This window comes from Candida pseudojiufengensis (genome assembly GCF_024610245.1).
Source record: "Candida pseudojiufengensis strain CBS 10847 chromosome Unknown scaffold6, whole genome shotgun sequence".
NCBI lineage: Eukaryota > Fungi > Ascomycota > Pichiomycetes > Serinales > Debaryomycetaceae > Lodderomyces > Lodderomyces pseudojiufengensis.
In genome coordinates, this window is record NW_026261522.1 from 382,094 (window position 1) to 410,042 (window position 27,949).

General features: G+C 28.1%; 11 protein-coding genes across 11 annotated transcripts; 6 read left to right on the forward strand and 5 right to left on the reverse strand. All coding sequences in view use genetic code 12, as the record gives it.

Annotated features, from left to right (window-relative positions):
- Positions 1-74: 74 nt before the first annotated feature.
- Positions 75-2,388, forward strand: KGF55_000261 (uncharacterized protein; the record flags this gene model as incomplete). Its single annotated transcript, XM_051757342.1, has 2 exons — positions 75-756; positions 962-2,388. The coding sequence occupies 2 exons, from the start codon at positions 75-77 to the stop codon at positions 2,386-2,388; spliced, it is 2,109 nt and encodes a 702-aa protein (XP_051616999.1).
- Positions 2,389-2,405: 17 nt separating this feature from the next.
- BUD22 (Bud22p) lies at positions 2,406-3,836 on the reverse strand (the record flags this gene model as incomplete). Its single annotated transcript, XM_051757353.1, has 1 exon — positions 2,406-3,836. The coding sequence occupies one exon, from the start codon at positions 3,834-3,836 to the stop codon at positions 2,406-2,408; it is 1,431 nt and encodes a 476-aa protein (XP_051617000.1).
- Positions 3,837-4,011: 175 nt separating this feature from the next.
- KGF55_000263 (tRNA:m4X modification enzyme) lies at positions 4,012-5,328 on the forward strand (the record flags this gene model as incomplete). Its single annotated transcript, XM_051757364.1, has 1 exon — positions 4,012-5,328. One exon carries the CDS (start codon positions 4,012-4,014, stop codon positions 5,326-5,328), a length of 1,317 nt encoding a protein of 438 aa, XP_051617001.1.
- A 75-nt stretch (positions 5,329-5,403) lies between these two features.
- Positions 5,404-5,907, reverse strand: TMA19 (Tma19p; the record flags this gene model as incomplete). Its single annotated transcript, XM_051757375.1, has 1 exon — positions 5,404-5,907. The coding sequence occupies one exon, from the start codon at positions 5,905-5,907 to the stop codon at positions 5,404-5,406; it is 504 nt and encodes a 167-aa protein (XP_051617002.1).
- Positions 5,908-7,237: 1,330 nt separating this feature from the next.
- On the forward strand, positions 7,238-9,115 carry KGF55_000265 (uncharacterized protein; the record flags this gene model as incomplete). Its single annotated transcript, XM_051757386.1, has 1 exon — positions 7,238-9,115. One exon carries the CDS (start codon positions 7,238-7,240, stop codon positions 9,113-9,115), a length of 1,878 nt encoding a protein of 625 aa, XP_051617003.1.
- Positions 9,116-10,965: 1,850 nt separating this feature from the next.
- KGF55_000266 (uncharacterized protein) lies at positions 10,966-12,819 on the forward strand (the record flags this gene model as incomplete). Its single annotated transcript, XM_051757397.1, has 1 exon — positions 10,966-12,819. The coding sequence occupies one exon, from the start codon at positions 10,966-10,968 to the stop codon at positions 12,817-12,819; it is 1,854 nt and encodes a 617-aa protein (XP_051617004.1).
- Positions 12,820-13,291: 472 nt separating this feature from the next.
- Positions 13,292-15,820, reverse strand: DAP2 (Dap2p; the record flags this gene model as incomplete). Its single annotated transcript, XM_051757409.1, has 1 exon — positions 13,292-15,820. The coding sequence occupies one exon, from the start codon at positions 15,818-15,820 to the stop codon at positions 13,292-13,294; it is 2,529 nt and encodes an 842-aa protein (XP_051617005.1).
- A 287-nt stretch (positions 15,821-16,107) lies between these two features.
- HEM1 (5-aminolevulinate synthase) lies at positions 16,108-17,883 on the reverse strand (the record flags this gene model as incomplete). Its single annotated transcript, XM_051757420.1, has 1 exon — positions 16,108-17,883. One exon carries the CDS (start codon positions 17,881-17,883, stop codon positions 16,108-16,110), a length of 1,776 nt encoding a protein of 591 aa, XP_051617006.1.
- Positions 17,884-19,613: 1,730 nt separating this feature from the next.
- ADH5 (Adh5p) lies at positions 19,614-20,648 on the forward strand (the record flags this gene model as incomplete). Its single annotated transcript, XM_051757431.1, has 1 exon — positions 19,614-20,648. The coding sequence occupies one exon, from the start codon at positions 19,614-19,616 to the stop codon at positions 20,646-20,648; it is 1,035 nt and encodes a 344-aa protein (XP_051617007.1).
- A 2,508-nt stretch (positions 20,649-23,156) lies between these two features.
- On the forward strand, positions 23,157-24,146 carry KGF55_000270 (uncharacterized protein; the record flags this gene model as incomplete). The annotated part of the gene is made up of 1 exon (XM_051757442.1): positions 23,157-24,146. One exon carries the CDS (start codon positions 23,157-23,159, stop codon positions 24,144-24,146), a length of 990 nt encoding a protein of 329 aa, XP_051617008.1.
- Positions 24,147-24,624: 478 nt separating this feature from the next.
- On the reverse strand, positions 24,625-25,581 carry CCE1 (cruciform cutting endonuclease; the record flags this gene model as incomplete). Its single annotated transcript, XM_051757453.1, has 1 exon — positions 24,625-25,581. The coding sequence occupies one exon, from the start codon at positions 25,579-25,581 to the stop codon at positions 24,625-24,627; it is 957 nt and encodes a 318-aa protein (XP_051617009.1).
- Positions 25,582-27,949: the final 2,368 nt, after the last annotated feature.

A 27,949-nucleotide genomic window follows, 5' to 3' on the forward strand; every position in this document is an offset into this window, starting at 1 on the left:
TACACTACCACCAGAATTTGTACCTTAAAATAAATCATCTCAAACGACAAGATCAGCAGTTTTATCAATGCTATATGTTTAAAGGTCAAAATGCTTTGATAACAGGTGGCTCTAGAGGAATTGGGTTAGCAATTGCTACAAAACTAGCGTCACAAGGAGCATCTATAACTCTATTAGCAAGGGATGAAGAATTGTTAAAAAATTCATTAAATCAATTACCATGTGATCAAAATCAAAATCATTCATACAAATCGTTCGACTTATTGCTGCTCGTTAACCTGGATGTTGCAATTAAAATGCTAAAAGATGGCATTGAATCTCCTACTATTTTAATTAATTGCGCAGGTATCACTACTCATGCTCTACTACATCAGAGCAATCTGGAGATGATTAAAAATACTATCGACTTGAATCTTACTGTGCCAATTATGCTATGTCAGCTTTTTATAAAGGACATGCTACGACAAAAGAAATTGTATCCTTCAATACTAAATATTTCTTCAGTTTTATCATACACTAATCATGTAATTCCAGGTACATCAGTTTATGCTGCTTCAAAAGCTGGGCTTTTGGGTTTCACAAGAAGTTTGTCACATGAGTTACGAGGTAGAATAAGAGTTAATGCAATGTTACCAGGTTTAGTTAAAGAAACTGACATGGGTTCAATTGTAAAGAGCGATTTAATACCCATTTCATTAGATTGTGTTGCAACTAAAGCTATAAATATCTTGGAAGATAGATCTATAAACGGCCAATGTATAAGTATTGAATGAAGGTGTAGTTAAACTTCCTTCTGTTTTGTAATTTGCAACAATTTCTTATAATCCTGTATATTAAATAAAACTCTATGTTTAATAATGCAATCACCAAGCTCTAGATCAACTTCTGTGATGAAACAAGATTGAACTCATACAAATGTTATTGAAACAAGTTCTACTATGCTCCTCAATTTTTTTGATAGCAATAGCTGATGTAATCGGGGTCAGTCCGGAGAATCAAAGCTTATACGAATCAACAATTGACGAAAATGGTACTCAAATATGGCACTGTTTAAATGATTCTTCCATTATTTTAACTTACGATCAAATAAATGACAACTATTGCGATTGTCCAGATGGATCAGATGAGCCGGGAACGAATGCATGTCCCAAACCACCGTTCAAATTTTATTGCGCCAATGAAGGTCATTTTCCAGGATATATAGATCAATTCAAATTAAATGATGGAGTATGTGATTATGATATCTGTTGTGACGGATCTGATGAATACAAATTGGGCAATTGTGTAAATAAATGTGAAGAAATTCATCGACAATACGAAGAGTATAAGAATGAACAATTAGCATTCATTAAAAAAGCCCTTGAAAAGAAACAAAAGGTCATTGACTCAGCTCAGAACAAAAGAAAGAAGTTGATTGATAACCTACATCAATTGAAAAGACAGATTCCTGAAAGAAAAATACAAATTAATAAATTGAAACTTCAGTATGAGAATTCAGAATTGGATCAACAAGATACGTCTGTGTTTGAAGGTTTGAAAGATCATTTTAACGGATTAGCAAATAAAATAGAAGCCCACAAAAGAGATATATTAAAACAAGAATCAAAAGTTCTGGCATTGGAAAACATATTGGAGATACTTTCAAAGAATTTTAATCCAAATTTTAACGATCCTGCTGTAAAAGATTCAATTCATAAATATCAAGAGTATGTATCAAATAAAGAAGAGGCTATATTGGAAGATATTCATGAAACCAATCAAATGATCCATAATTTGATTGAAAAAGCTAAGACGTTGTCTCATAATGGAGCAAAGGGGGAGGATCATTTAAACTACTACCCACCAACCATATATAACTTGATACATTATTATTTTCAACTATTTGCAAAAAAATTCTTGAAAAAACCAGTCATTGAATATACATCAAACTTATCACAAAATGAACTAAGCTACAAGATCGAAAACTTGGAAAAAGAACTTGAAAAAATCGAGCAAAAGATAAAGGTTATAAAAACCAATTTGAGCTTAAACTATGGTCCTGATAATATATTAAGAGCTTACGATCTGATAACTATTTCAAAGAAATTAGGTGGATATAATTATAGAATCAATTTATTGGATGGAATATATCAAGACGATGTATTTATTGGTAAATTCAAAGAATTTAAAGATGACAAGCTCTTTTATAACAACGGTGATCGATGTTGGAATGGTCCAAAACGTTCCGCTACTGTTGAATTTATTTGTGGAGAAGGTCCAGATTTAATATCAGTAAGTGAACCTGAAAAATGTCACTATCACTTCTTATTACAAGGTGAATCTTGGTGTCATCAAATCACCGAAGATGAACTAAAATCTAAATTCAAAATTAATTATAAGTTATTATGAATGCCATCAACACTGATTTAATCAAAAGTAATTTTTTTACCTTGAAATTTAACATTCTTTAATTTTTCCTCTGCTTGTTTTTTAGCTTCCCATGAAGGATGTATTTTTTTCTCTGCTTGTGGTACTGTCGATCCTGGATTGGACTTTCTTTCACCTAATGGTTCATTATTTGCACCAGTTGGTTTTTGTTTTTCAGCAGCTAACTTAGCTTTCAATTCTCTTTTACGTTGTCTTTCTTCATACTCTTCTTGTCTTTTTTCTCTTTCACTTTTCACTCTTTCCATATCCTTAACTATATGTTTTGCAGATTTTCCATATTTTTGAGCCCATATTTTTTGTCTTGCTCTTTGACCTCTTCTATTTTTACGTTGATGGGTTAATTCATTAACAAGTTTATCATTGTCTACATCATCGTCATCATCATCTGATCCACCCGAATAATACCCTTGAGCTAATTCAGGCAAATTATAAGTTTCTTCCTTTTTGGCGTTCTTCAATTTTTTCTTTGGGGGTTCCTCTTCAAAAAAGTCGTCAACTGAGTCAGCAGATTCTTCATCTCTTGAATTATCTGACTCACTTTCTTCATCTGATGGTTCCTCATCGGTAACCTCATTGTAATTAATATTTGAATCAAGAATATTATTATTCTGCTCATCTTCATCGTCTGAAGCACCTACTAAATTATCATAAGTCGCGTATTTCTCATATTGTTCTTCAATATCCAGTTCATTTTGATCATTCCGCTCCTTGCCATTGAGTTGCTCCAGCCCTTCTCCGTCTTGTTCTTCTTCTTCATCTTCCTCTTCTTCTTCCTCCAGCTCTTCTCCCAGTTCGTCTTCATCTTCATTGATATCTTTTCCGGTTTGTTTACTTCGTTCGGCAATATCCAGTTTACTCAAATTCCCTCGAACCATTTTAAAACTCCAATCTATATCTTGTAACGTAATTTTAATATTCTTCTTATTCCATATATTTGAGCAATAGTTATTTACAGGTTTTGAATTTTGACAATAATTTATAAAAAATCGAGATGGATTTGATAGATTCGATTTATCTTTTATAATTTCTCGAAGATTATTCGGTATATAGTCGGGTGGATTCATTTTTGATTGTTTAGATATCAAGATTGTGGAGGTTATGCATTTGATTAATTTTGATGTTATTAGATGATTTATAAAGTCTTCATTACTGAATAAATCAGAAGGTGGTGGTTTTTGTTTAACAAGTTTGTTTATTTCCTTATTTAGTTTCTGATATGCTGAATGATACTTATTCTCAAAGAATTGGGATTTCAACTGCAAAATTTCCAATGATGCTTCATCTTTAGTTGTAGGTAGTTTTTTAGCTAGTTTATTATTATACTTAATTGCAAATAATAGTTTTTTAGTATGCGGGAATCTTGGTGTTGTTTCTTCAAATTTTGACTCTAACAAATCAAGCCTCCACATTTGATTTGAGGTCTTCATCTTAATCTCTAGATTGTAATATTTAGTTGCAAAAAATATTGAAGATGATGATGAGATCAAAGTAACACAAATTTCTCGTAAATACTTTTTATTTTTAACATTTTTAAGTGGTTTTTTATCAAGTACCTAGATTGCATAATCTTACCAACTAGAAAAGATGTCAGATTTCAAACGACAGAAGATAGAGAAACCAGTAGCAAATCGATGTGAATACATAGTGACGAAGAAGAATAAAACGAAACAATGTGGGATGATGAGGAAGAAAGAAAATAAATATTGTGCAGAACATATGATTTATGACACTAGTTCATCAAATACCAAAAGAATTTCATGCCCGTTAAATCCAAATCATACTGTATGGGAAACTGATTTAAAATTTCACCTTACAAAATGCAATGCGAATCCCAAAGTTAACAAAAATTCATATTTCGAGTTAGACATCAATTCCAATTTACAAAATTATGAAGAGTTTATGTTTGAGACTGAATCAACCAGAAGAAATGACCAACACTACCGAGATATACTAGACAATTTATCCTTCGAACCATTGGACCTACACATATGTGAACATCCTGGTCTTACCACACAACTAGAGCTGAAGACCTACAAGAAACATATCGTACAACAATCATCTTTAATAGGAAATTTGAAAAGATTGGGTCTACTATCTTCAGAGCACTTCTATTTGGAATATGGCTGTGGTAAAGCCGAATTGTCAAGGTATGTTAATCAATGTATTATCTTTAAAAACGTAAATGATTTTAAATCTTATGGATATGGATTAATTGATAGGGGTAATAATAGAATGAAAGCTGATTCAAAGATAATTCAAGATTCGGAACCTTATAAATTCACTCCAAGGATAAAACGAGCCAAGATTGATATAAAAGATCTAAAATTAGATGAATTTCTTGATAATATAAAGCCAAAGCAAATAGTTGCAATTTCAAAACATTTATGTGGAGCAGCTACTGATTTGACATTGAAACTGATCATAAATTCGTCCATAATCAAAGATAACCAATTTAGTGGAATACTAATAGCTATGTGTTGTCGACATGTATGCTCTGATGATCAATTATTACCTCAATCTAAACAATTCTTGTATGATCATGGTTTCAAATCCGTTGATGCATTCAATCGACTTAAAAAAATGGTTTCATGGGCGGTCAATATCAAAGAAGAAAGATCGAAATCAGATGCCATCGACAAAAACGAAGAAAGCAAAGAAAATGAAGGTAAAGAGGATGAGCACAGCAAAAATGAAGATGAAGAGAGCTCTTGTTTAACATCGGCACAAAGGTATGAATATGGATTAAAAGCAAGAAAACTTATCGATGAAAGCAGACTACATGCATTGAGGACTATTCTAGGGGATGAATACGATGTTAACATATTTTGGTATGTTGAATCAAACATCACGAAAGAAAATGTATGCTTATCAATTACTAAAAAAAATAGCAAAGATAAATAATTGAATAGAATTAAATTGATTTATATATGTTATGTATATTTGAACCCGAAAATAAAATTTTACATCATTATTTCCTTAGATTTTGTTTTCTTTAACACCATGTTTCCAAATAGCAACGTATGGAGTAGTTCCATCTTCTCTATAGTTTAATAAAACAATCATGGCATCTGGATCCATTGATTCACCAGTATAAAAATCCCAATCACCGAAAGATCCTAAGACTTTTTTAACATATTTAGTAGCTCCTTTTTCGAAATTTTCAACTTGTTCTGGATCATGTTCAGCTAAATAAGCTTTAACTTTTTTCATATAACCTTTGATGTATGTAGTAAATGATTTTTTATCAAATTGAGTTTGTTGTAATCTGAATGAATAGACAACATTGTTAACGGTTTCAGCACCATCTTCAAGAGCTTCATCAGCATCTTCAGCTGATGGATTAGCTCCAATATCAATATCACCATTACCGACTGTAACCATTGAACAATCAGCTTCATAAACGGCGTTGTCTACTAATTTGACATCGTAGGCATCTGATAATAATTCATCACCTGAAATAACGTCTTGGAAAATAATCATTGTGAATTACTTGATTGTTCAATTGATATTGATTGAAGAAAGGTTAAAAGAAACTTTATCTGTGCGATGTTAGTTTTGAAAAATTTTATGAAAAATTAACCAAAAAAAAAAAAAAAAAAGTCATCACGTGTCAACTATTGGTTAGCCGTTTATACATAATAATAGAAATTTGAAGAGATTATCATGAAGTTATTATCAAAATTAGATTGAAAATCAACGCAACTGAAAAATAATTATACAAATTTCCTATCAAAGGGACTAGTTAAATGTTAATCAAGGCATCAAATTCATTTCATTGAATTTTTCTGTCATTTCAATATAGCACTTTTGAATTAAATGAGGTAAATGCCCAGTTCTGTCAAAATGATATACTTCGATCCAAGCTTTACTCATTCAACTGTACTCAAGTCGGTGTGAAGTTTTTTAAAGTGCATTACTGAAGGTCGACATCGTAAGACAATTTCACATCGATTATACAAGACTTTTGGTGATTGACACAGCAAATATGATATGAATTCATTACTTCAATTGTTAACTAAAACTGCGTACAATATTCTAAAATTCGATTCTCGACCTGAGAATTGAAATTAAAACTTCGCAAGGAAAAAAGCCCTGGTGAATTCGACATTGAAGAGAGGATGGAAAGATATTGTATCAAACTTTAAGTCACTAAGTTAACAGCTTAATGAAACACGCGTAAGAGCCAACCTTAGAATATTTCATTAGTATCACTCGACAGTAGATCCTGCAACTAGATTAGGCTTAATCATAAATTTCATAATTTGGTATGATATTTTAATTCTATAAATAATCCTTCTTATAGTTATAGGGTTTCCATTTTTCAATTCATAATATCAAAGTGATATGCCCAATCATCAATACGAGTGAGAAGTTTGAACCACGACAAAGATGTTCGAAATTAATCAGGAGTTCGTTACTCTTCTAAGCTGTAAATTCGAATTATGAGATCTAAGGTTTGAAAGTATTTCTTCTTGGGTGAAAGAGATTATTCAAGCGATGATATCTCTGGAAGGGGATTTTCAAAATCCGGATTTAGTTGAGTTTCACATTGGACTCCAAGCAAAAGTTAACCAAATCCAAACCGGAATACTGAATCTCAATAAAATTAGACCGCTCAAAGCTTTGAAAATGATTCGAAGTCATACTTGTTATATGAGAAAGTAAAATTTATGGACAAATTTAGACGAAACGAGTTTGAAACACCATTTGGTAGCCAGAAAATCACATCTAAATAATTTTGATTTTCGAAAAAGTGGCAACCAAAATAATTTATCACTTTCACTCAAGATAATCAAAACTCACTATTCAAATGGAAATATTTCTTAAATTACCCAAAGAAATATTATCATTAATTTTCAGTAATATCAAAGATAAATCTATCATTAAAAGCTTAATAAATATTCCAGGTTTACAACACATTGCTTTAGAACGAAAATATCCAAAATTTGAAATAAATAATGGCAACAAATCAATCGAATCATTAATAGAGCTTTTTCAACAGTATGAGTTTATACCTTCAATAATAATTGGAAATGTAAAACAAATAAATCAGCTAATTAATGAACCAAATTTTAGATCAGTCAATTATGAGGTAAAAATTTTGAAAACTACTGGATTTAATGATCTAGTCTCGATCTTGGATAAAGTTTATATAGTGGGTGTACACTTGGATCAATATTTAGAACGGTTTGTCGGGATTTTTAAAAAAAATGAAATCAAATCATTCTTAAATTTTGTTGAAAATACCTTTTTACAATCATTGACAACATCTCATCTCGATATATTCACAATTCAATTTCCAAAATCTTTGAAGCAACTAACATTAGACAAAGGTCATAAAATCAATTTGGATATAAGCCATTTACATCATCTCGAGTCATTTGATTGCAAAAATCTCCACAAAATGAGTACATTGGATAATCTTCAACTCCCCTTATCCATCAAAAGTCTTAGACTATATTCTTGTGCTTTTACAACTTTAGGTGATTTATCCAAGTATAATAATCTTAAATTACTTCATATATCTTGCTGTCATGAGCTTTATGACGTAGGTTACACATCGTTCCCCAATTCATTGAAAACTATGAATTTCATCAACAATTTCCAGCGAAGTAAAATAGACGAGTTGTTAGAAGAAGGCCGATTTGATTTTTCGTACTTATCACAAGTAAGTGGGTTGGTTTGTATTGGTGATGAATTTTGGTTCCGTCCAAATTTGAAGAATTTGAAGATTTGCGATACTACCCATACCCTAGATGTAGGAAATATTCTGGTTCGGACGTCACTTGATATTTTAGAATTACACGGTATTGGATTTCTTAATTTAAACGAGGTTATTATCAGTTTACCCAAAAAAATGTCCAAAATTGTCATTAAAAATTGTCACATTGCAGCTGAGGGTCATGTTGAATTTCCAGAGCTGGAGCGGATTCACATTACAGACAATGACATATGGTCTAAGTTGTTCGAAACAAGTTTGAATCAATTAAAATCGATGAAGGTTTTGGATATGTCAGACAACTATAGCTCAGATCGTGGTTTTCTTGGCCATCTTAACCCATTGGAGCTTTTGATCAATTTAAAAAAAAGTGTATTTTTCAATTCACCTAGTTTGCTAGACTTAACTTTAAAAAGCTTGTTGCCAATGAAATATGAACCTTATGAACTTTTTTCATCTTCTCCAGTTTCATTTGAATGTAAAAATTTGATTAAATTAAAAATGATAAGTTTAGGTGTCGAATTATTGGATCTTGATCAGTTTCCGAGTTCATTAGAGGAATTAATCATCAATAATTTGAGTTTAGAAACCATGCAAGGAAATTTTTCCAATTTAAATAATTTAAAAAAATTGGATTTACAAAATAATCAAATAACTTTTTCAATGTTAAGTTCTCAAAAATTCCCATCGAGTTTAACGCACTTAAATTTATCAGATAATGAAATTGAAGATTTAAGTTGTTTGGTTTTAGATAATTGTGTTAATTTGAAAGATTTACAATTGGAAGAAGTAACTTCAAAGTGTACTCCTGGAGGTGTGACTCAATTAAGGAATTTATTTTCCAGTCTTAATTCTAATATTGATGCAATTTTAACTAATTATGATTCAGAAGTGATTTTTGAGTATGTTAATGGAGATGAAAAAGATTCGATTTTGAAGTCTAATTATAAAAAAAGAAGAATTTGTTAATTATTACAACAGCTATGGCTTGTCTCATTATGAATGTGGTTGAGTGAATATTTTAACTTTTGAATCATGTTGAAAAAGATATAGAAAGGGAAGGTTCAAAAGGTGTTTAAAAATAGACTCACTTTGAATGAATTTCTTCAAAAGCTTAATAACTATATACTTTATAGTAATTCTGGATCAATTCAGATAAATCTAACCTTCTTCTTCTTTATTCCATCATTTTGACCAAATGGTTTAGTTTTTGTTACTCTTTCGAATCCACCCAAATCAACTAATTTAATATTTGATAATTGTTATCATTTCTTCACTTCTACTCCAACCTTTTCGTTATCATGATAACCCTCAATATGACTACTGTTTCCTTTTTTTTTTGTTGTAAAGTTGAAATTGTAATAGCATGATCTTGAACTTTGATCATTCATTGATAGTATTGCAGTTGATCTTATAAAATTTCCAGAATTCAATAATTGTGAAAAATGTTTATAAATTTTGATTTACTGATTCATTATACATTCCATATATGAAAATATCAAGTCATGATGAATAATTTGATTTATTGATAATTCTACTGTTTTAATATATTATACTCCAAGTCGTATGTGATCTCCCATCATTATTTGAGTTTTACCAGAACTTCTATGACCATACGCTAATAGGCATACACTATACGGATTAGGTTTTGAAATCAACTTAATTTTAATGATAATTATAATACAATTTTTAATAATTATACAAATTTCCAATTAAAAACTCTTTTCAAATTGATAAAAAAAAAATGCTAATTAAGGCAGTGGAAGGATCTAGCACTTTTATTGACCCTTTCGATAATACATATAATCAGGCAAATGTTAATACATATAATCAGGCAAGTGTCCTTCTATGTCAAAATGATATATTTCGATCAAAGCTTTTCTCATTCAATCGTTATCAAGTCTGTGTGTGGTTTTTCAAATCGCATCATTGATGGATGATATTGTAAGACACTATTAAATCATTAAATCGGATTTACTAGACTTTTGGTGATTGACTGGCAATTATGATGAATTCATTAATTCAATTGCTAACAAAAATTGCGTATAATAATATTCTAGAAACCGAAGAATTATAATTGAAAATGTCATCACAGAACAAAATCCTTCATTGAATTCGAATATTGAAGAGAATGAAAATATCTTATTGGTTCAAACTTTTAATTACCAAGTTGCTTGTGAAAACCGCTAAATGAATCATGTCAAAGCCAACTTCAAAACGTTTCACTCATATCACTCGAATGTAGTATCCAGCAACTAGATTAGGTTTGATTCCGTATAATAATTAGAATAGACCATTCTACAAGTTAGTCCTTCACAGAGTTACATGATTTCCATTTTTCATTTCATAATATCAAAGTAAAACGGCTAGCCGTCAATACATGTGAGAAGTTTGAACCACAACAATGATATTCGGAGATAGATAGGAGCTCGTTACTATTTTAAGCTATAAATTTAAATCATGAGATCCATGGTTTAAAAGTATCTCTTCTTCACTGAGAGCAAGCAATAAAATTTTAGTAAGGAGATTTTCAAAAATTGGATTTAGTGTGGTTTCACATTAGACTCCTAGCAAAATGAAAGCAAACAGGAGTACATAATTTCATCAAAGTTAGGCCACTCAAAGCTTTGAAATTGTTTGGTAGTAATACTTGCTAAATGTCAAACTAATGTTTAAGGTAAAGACAGAGGTGGAAGACACGAGTTTGAAACACCACATGGTAGCCAGTAAATCACGTCTAAATAATTTTGATTTTCAAAAAAGTGGCAACCAAAATTATTCCTCACTTTCAATCAAGATAACCAAAACTCACCGTTCAAATGGAAATATTTCTCAAATTACCCAAGGAAATATTATCATTAATTTTCAGTAATATCAAGGATAAATCTATAATCAAAAGCTTACTATATATTCCAGGTTTACAACATATTGCATTAGAAAGAAAGTATCCAAAATATGAAATAAATGAAGATCAAAACAATTCAGTTGAATCATTAATAGAGCTTCTTCAACTGTTTGAATTTATACCTCCGATAATCATTGGGAATGTAAAACAAATCAATCAACTAGTAAAAGAACCAAGATTCAAATTAGTCAATTATGAGGTTAAGATCTTAGAAAGTACTACATTTGCTGATCTAGTCTCGATTCTAAATGAAGTTTACATTGTTGGTGTAGATTTGGATCAATATTTAGAACATCTTGCTGGACATGTCAAAAACGAAGAAATTAAATCATTCCTAAATTTGGTTGAAAGTACCTTCTTCCAATCTTTGACAACATCTCATTTTGATATATTCACAATTCAATTTCCTAAATCTTTGAAGCAGCTAACATTGGATAAAGGTCATAATATTAAGTTGGATATGAGCGATCTAAATCATCTTGAGTCATTTGATTGCAAAAAACTCTGCAAGATGAGTTCATTAGATAATCTTCAGCTCCCGTTGTCCATCAAAAGTCTTGGACTTTATTCTTGTGATTTTACAACTTTAGGTGATTTATCCAAATATAACAATCTAAAATTACTTCATGTATCTTGCTGTCCTGAGCTTTATCACATAGGTTATACATCGTTCCCCATTTCATTGAAAACTATGAATTTCATCAGCAATTTCCATAAAAATAGAATAGACCAGTTGTTAGAAGAAGGCCCATTTCATGTTCCTTACTTATCACAAGCAAGTGAACTGTTTCGTATTGGTGATGAGTTTCAGTTCCCGCCAAACTTGAAGAGTTTGAAGATTTGCGATAGTAGGCATACCCTAGATGTAGTAAGTATTCTGATTCGGACGTCACTTGATATTTTGGAAGTAAACGGTGTCGGCTTTCTTAGATTAGACGTCGTTTTTGCCAGTTTACCCGAGAAAATGTCCAAAATCATCATCACAAATTGTTACATTATGGCACAAGGTTACGTTGAATTTCCAGAGCTGGATAAGATTAATCTTACAAACAATGAAATATGGTCTGATTTGTTCGATTCAAATTTGAGTCAATTAAAATCGTTGAAAGTGTTGGATATGTCAGACAATTATGCCTTTGGCCCAGAGCGAATTGATCCGTTGGTGCTTTTAACTGATTTAGAAGAAAATGTATCTTTCAATTCAACAAGTTTGCAAAACTTAATTTTAAAAAGCTCAATGCCAATGGATCATAAACGATCTTCATCTTTTCAAGTTTCATTTAAATGTAAAAATTTGACCAAATTGAAATTAATAAATTTAGGTATTGATTCATTGGATCTTGATCAGTTTCCAAATTCATTAGAGGAATTGATCGTCAATAATTTGAAATTAGAAACTATGCAAGGAAATTTCTCCAATTTAAATAATTTAAAAAAATTGGATTTACAAAATAATCAGATAACTTTTTCAATGTTGAGTTTTCAAAAATTTCCACCAAATTTAACGCATTTGAATTTATCAAATAATAAAATTGAAGATTTAAGTTGTTTGGATTTAAGTAATTGTATTGATTTGAGAAATTTAAAATTGAGAAAAGTAACATCAAGAGATAAACGAAGTGGTTCGACTCGATTAAGGAAATTATTTTTGAATCTTGATACCAATTTTTATGCAATTTTAACAAACTATGATTCAGACGTGATTTTAAAATTTGTTAATGGAGTTGAAGAAAGTTCGGCTAGGTATAAAAAAAGAAGAATTAGTTAATTACTGCTGCAGTTTTGGCCCTATTATGGGTGTGGTAGAGTAAATATTTTAACCTTTGAAAAAAAATATCGAAAAGAAAAATTCGAAAGATGTTTAAATTCATACCCACTATTAATGAATATCTTAAAAAGCTATATATCTCAGATAAATTTAACCTTCTTTATTTCTATCATTTTGACCAAATAATTTAGTCTTTGTTACTCTTCCGGATCCAGCCAAATTAACTAAATTAATATCTAGTATCATTTCTTCACTTGCTCCTCCAATATTTCCATTATCACCATAATCTTCGATAGCATTATTATTTTCAAATTTCATTTGTTGTAATATATCATTTAACAAATATGATATTACTCCTGTTGTGTTTGAAAGGTTTTACCAGAAGTTGTTTTATCATGGGCTAAAAGACATACATTGTAAGAACTAAATTTAAAATCAACGTAATTTGAATTAATAATAATACAATTTCTAATTATACAAATTCCCAATTAAAAGCCCTTTTCAAAAAATTTAAAATTCTATCAAAAACAATTTTATTACCATTATGATAATTCATTCCATGATTTGAATCAGGAAAAATCATAAATTCAAAATTTTCAACTTCTTTCAAATTAAATTCATCTATAAGTTGTAATGAATGTTGTAAATGAACATTATCATCTCCTGATCCATGACCAATAAAAAATTTTTTAACAGATTTAAAATTTGTTATATTATTTATTGATCCTATTTGATAACCTTCGGGGTTGGCTTGAGGTGTATTTAGATACCTTTCTGTATATATTGAATCATATAATCTCCATTTTGTTACTGGTGCGATTGCAACTCCATAATTGAATACGGAATCTTGGTAATCACTTTCTAAAGTTTTTAAAGTTAAAAAACCACCATAAGACCAACCCCAAACTGCTATTCTATCTGGATCGACATATGATTTTTTAGACCAATACCTACCAGCAGATATAACATCTTTAGCTTCATATTTACCAATTTTATTTTTAACAATATATTTAAATTTAGAACCTAATTTATAATTTAAATTATTAAAACCAGTACCTCTACCATCAAAAGTAACCACCACGGCATTTAATTCAGCAGCAACTAATAAACTAAAACTAATTGACCATTTCTTGGTAACTTGTTGTGAACCAGGTCCTCCATATATGAAAAATAAAACTGGATATTTTTTATTTTTATCAAAATTTAATGGAAAAATTTCTTGAGTATTAACTTTAAATTTTTCACCAGTTTCATCATCCGTCAATTCAATTTCACCGTATTTAATTTCTGGTAATATATATTTTCTTAATTTTTTAGAAAATTCAAAATTATCTTCAATAGTTTTAACATTTTTACCTAATTTTAAATCGTTAATTCTTTGTGTGGGAACATTTGGACCTAAATCAGATAAAAATAAAAACCTACCACCACTTGAAAAAGATGATGAATAATATCCTTCTTTTGCTGTTAAATCTTTTATATAAGGTAATCCATTATTTGTCTGATCAAATAAATTTATTGAATGTAAATGTCTTTCAATTGATGATTTTATAGTTGATGTGAAAAATACAGTGTTAGAATTATAATCAAATGAATCAACTCCTCCTACAATTTCCCAATTTCCTTTTGTTAATAATCTATATTCTGGATTTTCAGGTGGTGAAAAATAAGCTAAATGATTAAACCCATTTTCAAGTATAATATCAATATATCCATCATTTTCACGACCAGCTGTTTTGTTTTTTGGTATATAAAATATAGTAGTTCTATCAAACCATTCATTTTTTGATTTATGAGTTCTTATTAAATTTGAATTTTTTTCATTTATTAAAAAAATTTTTAAATGATCACTTGCTCTATTTGAAGTTTTAACTAAAATTTCTTCTCCAACCCAAGCAACTTCAGATATAATTCTATTATTAATTTCAATATGTTCTGATTTTAAATCATGTTTTATTAATTTATCTTTCGCTAAGTCATAACTTAAAACTTCAACCAATGGATTTGGATAACCAGCTTTTGGATATTTAATTTTTACAATTTCTGGATAATCTTTAAATTCATTTTGAGCATAAAATGGGATTATAAATTCAGGAACTTCAGTATTATTTGATTTTAAAAATGCAAATTTATCACCACTAGGTGACCACCATAAAACTAAATCATTTCCAAATACTTCTTCTTCATATACCCAATCTGGTTTCCCATTAAAAATTTCATTTGAACCATCAAATGTAACTTGAGTTAATTTATTATCTTTCAAGCTTTTGAGGTAGATATTATTATTATATATAAATGCGACATTCAATGAATCAGGAGACCATGAAACAGTTGATATTTTTGTATTTCCATTAAATAATGGTTCAATTTCTTTTTTTTCAACATCTAATATCCAATATAATGATAATGAAGAATATCTCCAACTACTTGTAATATCAGTTTGTAACAAGACTTTTTTTAAATCAGGAGAAGCTTTAAATTTTTCAATTAAATATTCTTTATCATCATAAGTAAATTTTGAAGTTTCAATTAAAGTATGTTCATATTTTTCATTAGCTATTGATTTTATAACAACTTTAAAATCATCTTTTGATGATATATCTTCTTTTATAACATATGTTCCTTGATCATTATATATTGAACTTGGTTCTTTTATCCATTGAATATCATGTATTTTAGGATTTAATTCATGATCATCATATATCTTTTTATTTAATGGAATTTTATCTCCAAAATTTGTAAATTTATCATTTGGACTAACATAAATTGATGAAGGTTTTGAAGAAATACTTTGACTTAAAAATTGATGATTTACTTCATAATTTCCATATTTTATTAGAAAATTGTCCACTGTTATAAATAAAAATGATGATCCCCATATTAATATACTTAAAATTACTCCAATTGAAAGTAATCTTTTTAATAATTTTATTCGTTTCAGTTTTTGAGGATATTTTGTGAGTGGTTCTTTTGAATCAATATATTCATATGTATCAGTCATAGCTATTCTTGGAGACTATGAAGCTGAAGAAGAATATATTTTCAAATTAAAGAATTGTGTTTAAATGTGTGGATTTAAAGCTGGTTATGTAGTTATGAGAATTTGTATGTATGTAATTAGAAATTTCCATTTTGGTTTGATTACACAAAATTCATAGAGTGACTTATTAACGAGGACAATTTGATGCCACTTCGCTCTACGTCAGAGGAAGTTTTACACAATTTATTAAAGATTGTTCATATATATATTGTTAAAGATATTTACTTAAATAAAATGATTGCTTATGCTTAAGCCATGACACCAGATGAAACACCAATTGGTGGAATAATTGGTTCAAAAACATTTGGATTTAAATTTGAATCATCCAAAGATAATTGTTTATCAGTCCAAATATGATCAATTGAGTGGTTATCTTCACCAACTCCACATAACCCACCAGCGCGAGACCAATCATTAATTCTTTTTAAATCCAATTCATTGAAAACAGAATCGATTGATTCAATTAAATGATTTGAAATTTCTTTATTATGACCAGGTGTTGGAGTAATTCTTAATCTTTCTTCACCAATTGGTACTGTTGGAAAATTAATAGCTTGAACATATATATTATATTTATCTAATAATAAATCAGATGCTTTTTTAGCATCTTGAGCATTACCAATTAATACAGGTACAATATGTGAAGGATTTGGTATAACTGGTAAACCTAAATTATTTAAATTATCTTTAACATATCTTGTATTTTTTTGTTGAGAAATTCTATCTTTTAAAGTAGATCTTTGATATCTAATTGATGCTGAAGCACCTGCCATAATTGCTGGTGGTAAAGTTGTTGTAAAAATAAAACCAGGAGCATAAGATCTAAACCAATCAATCATATTAGCTTTTCCAGTAACATAACCACCAACACATCCATAAGCTTTACCTAAAGTACCAGTAATCATATCAACTCTACTCATAATAGTTTGAACATCCTGAGGATTTTCAATACCCAGTTTTAATTGAGCTTCAAAATCTAAATGTTCAGCAACTCCTGCTCCATGAGGACCATACATACCAACAGCATGAACTTCATCTAAAAATGTAATAGCACCATATTTTTCAGCTAAATCACAAATTTTTTCAATTGGAGCAATTGAACCACACATTGAATAAACAGATTCAAAAGCAATTAATTTTGGAGTAGATTTTGGATATTGAGATAATTTAAATTCTAAATCTTTCAAATCATTATGTTTAAAAATATGTTTTTTAGCTCTTGAATTTCTAATACCTTGAATCATTGAAGCATGATTTAATTCATCTGAAAATATAACAAGGTCCTTAATTTTTTGACCAAATAATGATAATACTGCATCATTTGCAACAAAACATGAACTAAAAACTAAAGCAGCTTCATGTTTATGTAAAGCAGCTAATTCAGATTCTAATTTTATTGCATGTAAATTGTGACCTGCAATATTTCTTGTACCACCTGCACCAGATCCATATTTATCTAAAACTTTTTTCATTTCATTTAAAGTATTTTCATTTTTTCCCATACCTAAATAATCATTTGAACACCAAACAGTAACTTTATCTTCTTCTTTAGTACGATGAGCTTTTGGAAATTCATTTGCTAAACGATTAATATTATTAAAATAACGATAAGATTTATCTGATCTTTTTTTATTTAAATCATCATTTAAAAATCCTTTAAAATCAAATGATTTTTCATTAGATTGAAATTGATTATATTTTGAATCAATTAAATTTTCATTTTTAAAATGATAAGGTGATGATGAAATAAAAGATGGAGGAGTAGGTGGTACAACTTGGGAAGTAGTTGAACGACTAACACTTGCTCTTCTTGGTTTTGAAGCTTGAGAATAAGTCCTTTCTTGTTGTACTAGCTGTAGTTGTTGTTGTAATTCTTGAGCTTCTAAAACATTGGCCATATAAGGACATTGACGAGCTCTTGAAGCTAATCCTCCAGAACTTCTACTTAATGTTCTTAAAGTTTGAATTGAATTTGATTTAACAAAAGGACAAACTGTCATGGAAACTTTTATAACAGACTCCATTTTAAATTAATCTTGATCTAAGATCTCTTCACAACAAAACCTTAATTGAATTTTCAGTAAAGTGAATGAAATATTATGTAAGTATCTGGCTAAAAAATTCACCGAAGTATACTTTATAATATCTACTCAGTAAATCTTTCAATTCAAAGATGATTTTAACCACTGTTGTTGTTAAAAAGTTGTTTGTTGAAATTATAAAATAAATTTTTGAAAATTTTTATAAACTTGTGAGTAAGATTTGTTTGTTCGAGTAGTTCAATACTTAGAATGAGATTCTCTCGCTCTAATACCAGTTTTTGTACTACGTAAAACAGTGAGCAAGGTTTCATGTAATGTAATTGAAATAAATTTTAATTGGTTTACTAAAGCTATTAACTGGTAGTGTAATATTGAACAAAAGTTTTAAACTCATAATAAATTACTTTTTTAAGTCATTATTACCTGAATTAATAAATTTCTATTAATTAAATTTAATTACTCCGCACCGGAATGATCTTTTTTATCGTACCATTAAATTAATCATCGATCGTCTATCTCGACCTAAAATTTTGTTTTTGATCTTACGGGCATATTGGCAAATATCCGCTCAATTTCTCAAAAAGAAATTATTTGATTTCCAACCTAAATCATTCATGTTTTACTTTGACATATTACGTACTTCTATGTCTAATTGAAAATTTTTTACTGTAATAACTTTGGATCAATGACAAATTTGATGCTCAGAAAAATGTACACTTCGTTGTTAGAATAGTTACAATTGATCGTCAAGTCTCTTAAATCTCCAATTAACCAAGTATTGGAGAATGTCATCTTATTTGGAACATCTTAAAATTGTAAATCCCCCGCAAAAATAAAATTTGTTGATAAAATTTCTATTTGTTATTGCATATGATTTAAAGATTTTTTTGATTTGATTTCATGCTGATGACTAAAATGATCTAATATAGATTTAATTGGTTGACTAAGCTCTTAATAAAATATTTTTTCAAATCTTTGATTTAAAAGAGAAGGTAAGGCTGAAACTAATTTTATGAATGAACAAGATCTAGTATTTACTGTACATTAATGATGATTCACCTGTGTCTGAGGCTTTTTGATAATTGACTTCAAAATGGAGAATATAGAGGTATTGAGATTGACAGAACTGCTTCAAAGTAGTTAGATACAAGAAGATTTTATTCAAATGTTCTGATACTTTGAAATTGGAATATTTATCGATTGGTTATTAAAAATTGGAGTGTTCATGGGATAGCTAATGAAAAAAGGGTGCAAAAAGTTTAAATCATCATCATACGATATTTCAAAAATACAAAAATCTCAATATTATGAACATCGAGTCAAAATCGAAAAATTAAGTTCCAATTGTCTTCAATGTTTGTATCTTATTAAAGTTACGAAATAAAATAAAAATATTGTTCTGAAATATTTCAAGGGGGTATTTATATATTCCTGAAACTCAATTTAAACAGATACAGAAGTTTACTTACATATAAATACTTTAAATAGCAAATATCAATATGTTTGGAAAGATTTAACATTATATATTCAAAGTTATAAATCTCCCTAATTATGTCCTTGTTTGGTTTAAATTTAAGCTTTAAAGAAAAGAAAGTTGAAATTTTTCATATAATAGGATACAGTAATTCCTTCTTTCTTTAATGTCATCAGTATTTAAAAATTTACAATTAAAATCCTTAAAAACATCTAATATAACATCATTAATTTCAAAAATGTCAGCATCAACTACAAGTTCAATTCCTTCAACTCAATATGGATTCTTGTATGAAAAATCAAAAGGATTAAATTTAAAAACTGATTTACCTGTAAAAAAACCAAAAACAGGTGAATTATTATTAAAAATTGATTCTGTTGGATTATGTCATTCTGATCTTCATGTAATTTATGAAGGATTAGATTGTGGTGATAATTATGTAATGGGTCATGAAATTGCAGGAACTATATGTGAATTAGGACCAGGTGATAATAGTAGTGGATTTAAAATTGGTGATAGAGTAGCCGCAGTTGGACCAAATGGTTGTGGATCATGTAAATTTTGTCGTGATTCAATGGATAATGTATGTAAGAAAGCATTTGGAGATTGGTATGGATTAGGAAATGATGGAGGATATCAAGAATATTTATTAATTAATAAACCAAGAAATTTAATTAAGATTCCAAATGGTGTTAATTCAAATTTAGCTGCTGCTTCTACTGATGCTATATTAACTCCTTATCATGCTATAAAAATGGCTAATATAAAACCAACTTCTAAAATTTTAATCATTGGAGCAGGAGGATTAGGTGGAAATGCTATACAAATTGCAAAAATTTTTGGTGCTAATATAACAGTAATTGAAAAAAAACAAAAAGCCAGAGAAGAAGCAAAAAGATATGGAGCTAATGAAATTTATGAAACATTACCCTCAACAATTCCTCCAGGTAGTTTTGAATCATGTTTTGATTTTGTTTCAATTCAAGAAACTTTTGATATATGTCAAAAATATGTTGAACCAAAAGGTAAAATTATACCAGTTGGTTTAGGTACAAAAGAAATTAAATTTAATTTAGCAGATTTAGATTTAAGGGAAATTCAAATATTAGGATCATTTTGGGGTACTTCTACTGATTTAGAAGAAGTTTTGGAATTAGTTGATTCAAAAGCTATAATTCCAAAAGTTCAAGTTGCAAAATTAAAAGAATTACCTGATTATTTTGAAAAATTAAGAAATAATCAATATGAAGGTAGAATTGTTTTTAATCCTTGAATAATGATGGGAGTTTACAACTAATATTAAAATTTAGTGCTATTTGATATGATTAAATTATTTATTAAAATTTTGTCTCTTACTTTTACTCTAATACATGTGTTTCAGAATTTTTTATACGAGTTAACAAATTAGTCTCACTCAAGTATAAGTGTTCATGTTTTTGGAATGAAGGTCTTCAATACAGGAATTCGATCTAATGAGTAACTGATTGGTCTGAGATTATAAAAGGTTACGGAGCTTATATTCCCAGATTCAAACTTATTTATAAAATCTAAATTTTGTAAGAATTTGCAACTAAATTGATAAAAAATCAATTGACAAATGTAAATAACCGAATTGCTAAGTAATGATGCTACCAATTTGACACCAGAAAAAATTAGGGGGTTTAATAATTAATCATTTAGGCGTCTAGTTTTATTCAATCATGGATTAGACAACTTTGATAGGAAAGTTAAAGCAAACTTACAGAGGTTTTAAAGCTTTATATCGGCGTTTATAAACTTTCTGTGTCGAGGAATAATACATCATGTAACAATTTAACATATTGAAGATATCATGAGGATTTCTCAATTTTTCAAAACTAACAAAATATATTGAAGATTAACATAAATCAGTTTGATCTATTAGTTGGTTCTTCGTTTATTTGACCGATACTTATAATACCTTCAAGTATTTAATCAAAGGAAGTTACAATGTCAGGTTCTAAGAACCATATTAGTTTTCCAGAAGTATCAATACATACAAACACTGCTTGATTTTCTCTTGAATTTGAAATTTTTTAGTCAGTCAGAACTTTCTACACCGCATTAAACGACAACTGCTTAGCCTGTTTAGAACTTTTTTGAGCTAGCCTTTTTTTGCCAGTTCTAATTGCTTGTTTTCTTCTCTCAATCATCAAAAAGTATTATGAAGTCAGGACAATTATTCTATTTTCTCTCTGTCTCTATCGTAAATTTATTTCGTAAAAAAAGAAAAAAAAGGATCTGACGATCATCAAAACATTTTTCAAAACGTTAATGACGCAATACTGTCAATATTATAAATCAATGAGAGTCCCTGACTAAGTCAGTACCTTCAAAGTATTGATCTTTAACAATCTAAATAGAGCCAAACTTTCAATAAACAAGGCATTTCCTATTTACTTGCTCTATAAAATTTTTCTTGTTGATATAATCCAAGAAAGTTTAAATTTTAAATTAACCTAAATAAGATCTCGGACCCTTAGTTAAATCTTTTTCCATTAATAACCGAAAATATAGAGAAAGAAAGTCATATTAATAAGCGCAGAAAACAAAAACAAGTCAAACGCAAAACCACGAAAAAGGGGGTCATACAATAATCATGAATTATGATTGATGAGATTAGCTATTCAATGCCAAGACAACAAACAAACATCAATCAAGTCATTGAATTATTATTTTGCCCTCATACTATATTAGTTCTATTGTTTATTTATTTAATGATTTCTATTTTTGTATATAAATTGCATGATTTTAGTGAAATAGAATTCAGAAAGTTACAAAATTGAATGTACATGATGTAAATTTACGTTCACTTAACAAAATAAACATATACATTAGCTTAATTTAGAATAACATTAACCAATTAACAAACCACTTCTCATTACATGCATCTCTGTTTTTCTTTTTCTTACAAGTGGCAAGTAACCATCACGTTTATCAGTTTTTGTAGTCTGACCTACCCAACAAGGAAAATCACACAATAAGTAATTTACCTAATACTAAGATTTATTTATTTGTTTATTTATTTTCAAGATATGTCTAAAAATAAAGATTTTTGCAATTTAATTATAAATTTCTTTTTCTCCACAATTTTAAATTATTTTAACAAGCCATAGCGGAATAGCGAAGGTTTTAAGAGTAAAGATGGGGATTAGGGCTTAATAATTACGGATTCTTTCTTTATACGGGTGATGTACCAATTAGGACAGGATGTAGGAGTTTAAATAATATGATGGCTTTAACATTGATAAAAAACATGTGTGGTCAGTAGCAAAGATCCTGGATACATAAAAAGAAACATATTAAATACTACTTAATTTGGATGATTATTTCTGTTGTATACTGAAGTCCAGCGTAGATTTAATTTTCTTGACTTTACGGCATTCATACGTTCTGTTTATCATTATTTATTTTGGTACCCTCATGTTTATTTTATTTTGTTTGATTACTTGTATATTTTTTCTAAAAATAGATTATTTTTTTTTTTTTTCCGCTTGTTTCATGTTATAACATTACATCATATAATAATTTTTATCTATTATACATTTTATTTTGAGGTACTCACAGCTAAAAAATATATAATATCAGATTATAAAATATCTGAAACAAGAATATAAATATGATTGAAAATTCCCAAATTATTTCGGATTTATTTTTCTTGTTATTATTAATCACCAAGAATATTCAATAAATCAAAAAGATTAAATAATATTTTAAGAAAAACTTACTCACAGAAAAACCACTTAAAACAAATCCATAAAAAATGAAATATTTAACATTCGCTTCAATTTTATCATTATTATCATCAACTACATTAGCAGCAATAAAAGATATTCAATTAATTGCTGAATCAAACGATCAAGAAATTAATAGTAAGGGTTTATCATCAATTCATGAAGGTGCAGGAATAAATTATTTCTTTTTAGGTGAAAATCCTCAAAATTTAAAATATGATGATGAAAAAAAACAAATTTATATCTTGTTAAATGTAAATAATGGTCAACAACAAGTTCCTCAAAGTTTGAATTTTAATGGTAAATTTTTATCATTATCTGTTTCTGAACCATTAGCTGTTGAAATTGATGAAAATGATATTTTACAATTTGATGGTTCAAATAATTTATTTGCTGCTAAAGATCAAAATGATCCTTATCAATATTCAAGAAGTAGTTATGCTATTGTTAATGAGGACGGTGAAGATCATAAACCATTAAGTATCAAAGCTTTATTTGTAAATGGTGATGATGATTCAAGTTCATCTTCAGAAGCTCCATCTTCATCAATTCCTCCAATTTCTTTACCATCACCAATTTCATCATCATCAGGTTTGCCACAATATCCAAATGGTACAACAAGTACAAAAACTGATATTCAAACAACAACATTAACAATTACAAGTTGTAAACAAGATCATTGTAAAACTTCAACTATAACTACTGGATTAACAACAAGAACTGAATGGGATACAACTTATGTTACTTATTGTCCATTACCAAGTGAAACTGAAACTCATACTGAACCAGAAACTACTCATTTATTAACTGAATCAACTACTTCACCAATTGAAACTGGTACTGAAACTTTAACTACTAAACAATCTACAACTGTTGATTCACAATCTTCAAGTGTTGGAGAATCTGAATCTCCTTCATCATCTTCAACTCCAGGTGTTACTTCTTATGAAGGTTCAGCAGTTAAATCATCAGGTTCAATTTTAGCTGTTGTTATTGCAGCATTTGGATTTTTAGTTTAAGAGTTTCCTTCAATAACTTTCAATCATTTTCATTTTTTTATTCGTAAATTTGCTATTAATATTCGGTGTGTTTTAAAATGTTATTCAAAAAAGGAAAAAGTGTACTATCTACTTAATATGTTCAGATTGATTTGCTAATATAATTGGAGTTTATTTGTTATTTCTATTTATACACTTTTCTTATACTTTTCGATATATAGAAAATAAAAATTAATAAAAGTTTTTTAAGTCATTAGTTTCATTAGGTATATTTGAATCTCTCTAGATCTATTCGAAGCTCTATGAATATCTAACGATTTTAGAATTTCTGTGAGAATCTTGGAACCCTATAAAACCCTTTGAAAACAAAACCTTTGAGTCTCCATAAATCTCTTAAAGTATTGTATATCTTCGTATGTTCTTGAATACGTTTGACTCTATGAATTTCACTAGATAACCTTACTCATTTGACCTTCTTCAATTTAAAGGTAAACTATTATTATATTTTTAATTCCAACTCATACTTTTCAATTAAAGGTTTAATTAAATCAATATGAAATTTATTTCTTAATTCAATAAATTCAATTAAATCTCCATTATCATTTTCATTATTATTATTTATTATATTATTAAATTCATATAAATTATTTAATTGACAATTAATTAATAGATTATAAAGTAATGAATCAATTAAATCATCAATTTTTTCATTTTTTTGTAATTTCAAGTGCTCTAGTAATTTTTTTGAATCTAATTTAGACTCAGTATATCCAGGAATTTTAAATAATTTATTGAAAACCGAAAATATAAATTCTTTTCTTATAATTTTATTATTCTTTTTTAAATTTTTTTCACTTGTTTTTGAAATAAATCTATAAATCCAAAAATGAATCATTTTAAAACTTGTTACTAAAAAGCAAAATTCAGGATATATTTTCAACAATAGTAAATTTTCAAATATCGAATTTTGCATTATTATTGGTAATGTTTTTGAATTATTATTTGATCTTGTTCTTTGAATTTCAATAATTTTAATTTTTGATAAATTTGGTTTTAAATCATCTATTAGTGAGTTTGTTATAAAATTTAAATATCTTTTTTGATCTATTATTGTACTGGGATTCAAGACAGGTACATAATTTATACCATATTTTTCATTTAAATTTAATTTATCCCATTTATTTATTTCTATTGGCCAATTAAAATTTGATGAGGTATATGATTTACAATATGAAAAATTTTTTATACCTATATCAATAGATAATATAGATTGTTTCTTGGTGGGACCAACATTATTAAGAAATTGATTTTGAAATAAATTATATTGTGAAATTATACCTTCAATTCTTTTTGATTTTGTTGGTCCTAATATTGGAGATCCACATAATATTGCTATATCATTTAATGTTGAAATTTTACATGACTTTAGTTTGGTTATTATTTGTTGTTGATTCATTTAAATGAGTGTACTTGGAAGTTGTGTTCTTAACATCTTTTCATTTTGGTTGTTAAACTTCTATTTTGTTCTTTTTTTTTTTTTGTTTACAAAACTGAAATAAATTCATAAATCCGATGACGCGTCTTGAATTTTATATCTCCGAAATATTCAATTTATGTTCAAAAGTATTTAATTCATTCGAAACGGACAACTCGTTGGCGAGTTTCACCATAATAGTGACTTGTAGCTCAATTAGCAACATCTATAAAGTTGGTCGGGTCCGTCAAACTTCTGAAGCAAATTCGGTTTCTTCAAATTTTACGAATCTTTGACAAAACGTCAGCATGAATTGACTATAAAGGAGTTCGCTCATACCAAGCTACACTTCAAAAATTAGGCTTACTCGGACTTTCATAGTAATTTCATAAATATTTACTCTCAATACTCATTCTCCATGTAGTGCTACAATTTAGATGTCTATTTTTTATCAGAAACATGTATAAAAGCTAAATTTTAAATAAACTTATGAAAATCAAAAGACCTCATTCTCAATTACATTGATGCCTATTCATCAGCTTTTCCAAATCAATTCAATCTAATCCTCGCATTATACCTAAATTTTCATTTGGGATAATACAACACAACATGTAAATTTAACACAAAATAAAAAAGAGATTAGATATTGATTTTAGTTCTAAATTAGTTACTTACATTTACGATAATCAATTTCATCTCTCTTTATGACTAAAAAATATTTTGGTTCGTCCTACGGTGTATTTAACTATCTAACTTCATTCCAATCTACGACTGTTTATCTACAACTGTTTATCCACAACTCCGCTCATGAAAGAACATTATATTACGAATGTTTATTATTTTTAAACAAGATTTACATAGCCACTTTTATTATCACAGTAAAAACGATAATATTATTCAAAACTCACGTGTAATAAAGATGAATATTATATAGAGATTATATCAACAATTCAATAAAAGAAATTTAAAAAATTCAGGTTCATGCAACATCTAATAATTTTAATTTAGAGTTCCTTAGCAGAAGTAGATATAGTATTAACAAGAATGTTAAGATATTAAACTTCAAAATATGTTGACGAAGTTGTCAATTTTAGTAATAAAACGACAAAGTCAAAACTTAAAGATTGGATTTAATGGTATATAGAGCTAAGATTACCGGAAATTAAAAAAATATGTAAGGCGGTATAATATATACAAGTATAGCCACAAACTTTATAGCACTCAACTAACAATGGGCTATACTAATAAAATTATAGAGATAGAGGTGAAGATTCAAAGACTCATGATCATTGTATAATCTTTAATTATCTAAAGGGTTCAGCCGTGTATCTTCAACCTGTATAATTACTTAATTGATGTGATGGTTTTGATCACCGAGTTTAGATTAGATTGTTCAATTACTTAATGTAAGATCGACTAAAATCTCCGACTAAAAAATCTATTTTTAGTGTGTTAATTAAACGAACAAAGTTTTCGTTATCGATAACAATTTATAAGACACTGTCTTGCTTTAAAGTTCAAAGTTCAAAGTTCAATCAAGTTCAATATTAAAACGTTTTATCTGATTTGATAAAAAACTTTAACCAATTTCATTATTTATAAATTCATCATAAAAAGTAATTAATTACAAGAAAAGTAAAGTAATTACAAAATTATTATTAATATTTGAAAATATAATAAACAGTAATTAGGGGAACAATGTTCCTTTTATCTACGAGCCCTCAGTCTTATAATAATTCTACTATACATTATCTAGAATATTCTCAAAACAGTTGATATTTATGTCGAATTGAATTGATGTTGTACTGAGTTTTAGCACGTTTTGTTTCAAGTTAAATTTATACCGAGAACCGTGTAACTATAATTACTTTTAATTGAAAAATGGAATTTGGTGAGTTATCATAGTTTATTTTAAGCTTTTTCTTGAAGTAAGATATCGTGTACAAGTAAACATAGCAAATTTGATAAAGTTTAGTCAATAATTGTATGACTTGTTTAGAGCTGTTACTTCTTAAGTATGTTTGTAATTTATCACACACAAAATACATTTTGCACTCTATATAATTTGACAAATTTAATAGATATAGCATTCATATTAATGTGACAAACTACATGCTACTAAATTACAAATTTTCATTGATCAACTGTCACAACTAGATAATTTTTATAAAGACATTGATTATAATACAACTTTAATATAATATTTATGAATTAAACTTTATAATAATAAAAAAAATTCTTAAATTTAAATTTGGTGAAAATCTTTTTTAATAAATTTCAGAATATAAATACTTTTCAAAATCCCTTGGAAAATAATTTACACTAATTAACTTCTTTTTTTTTACAACCA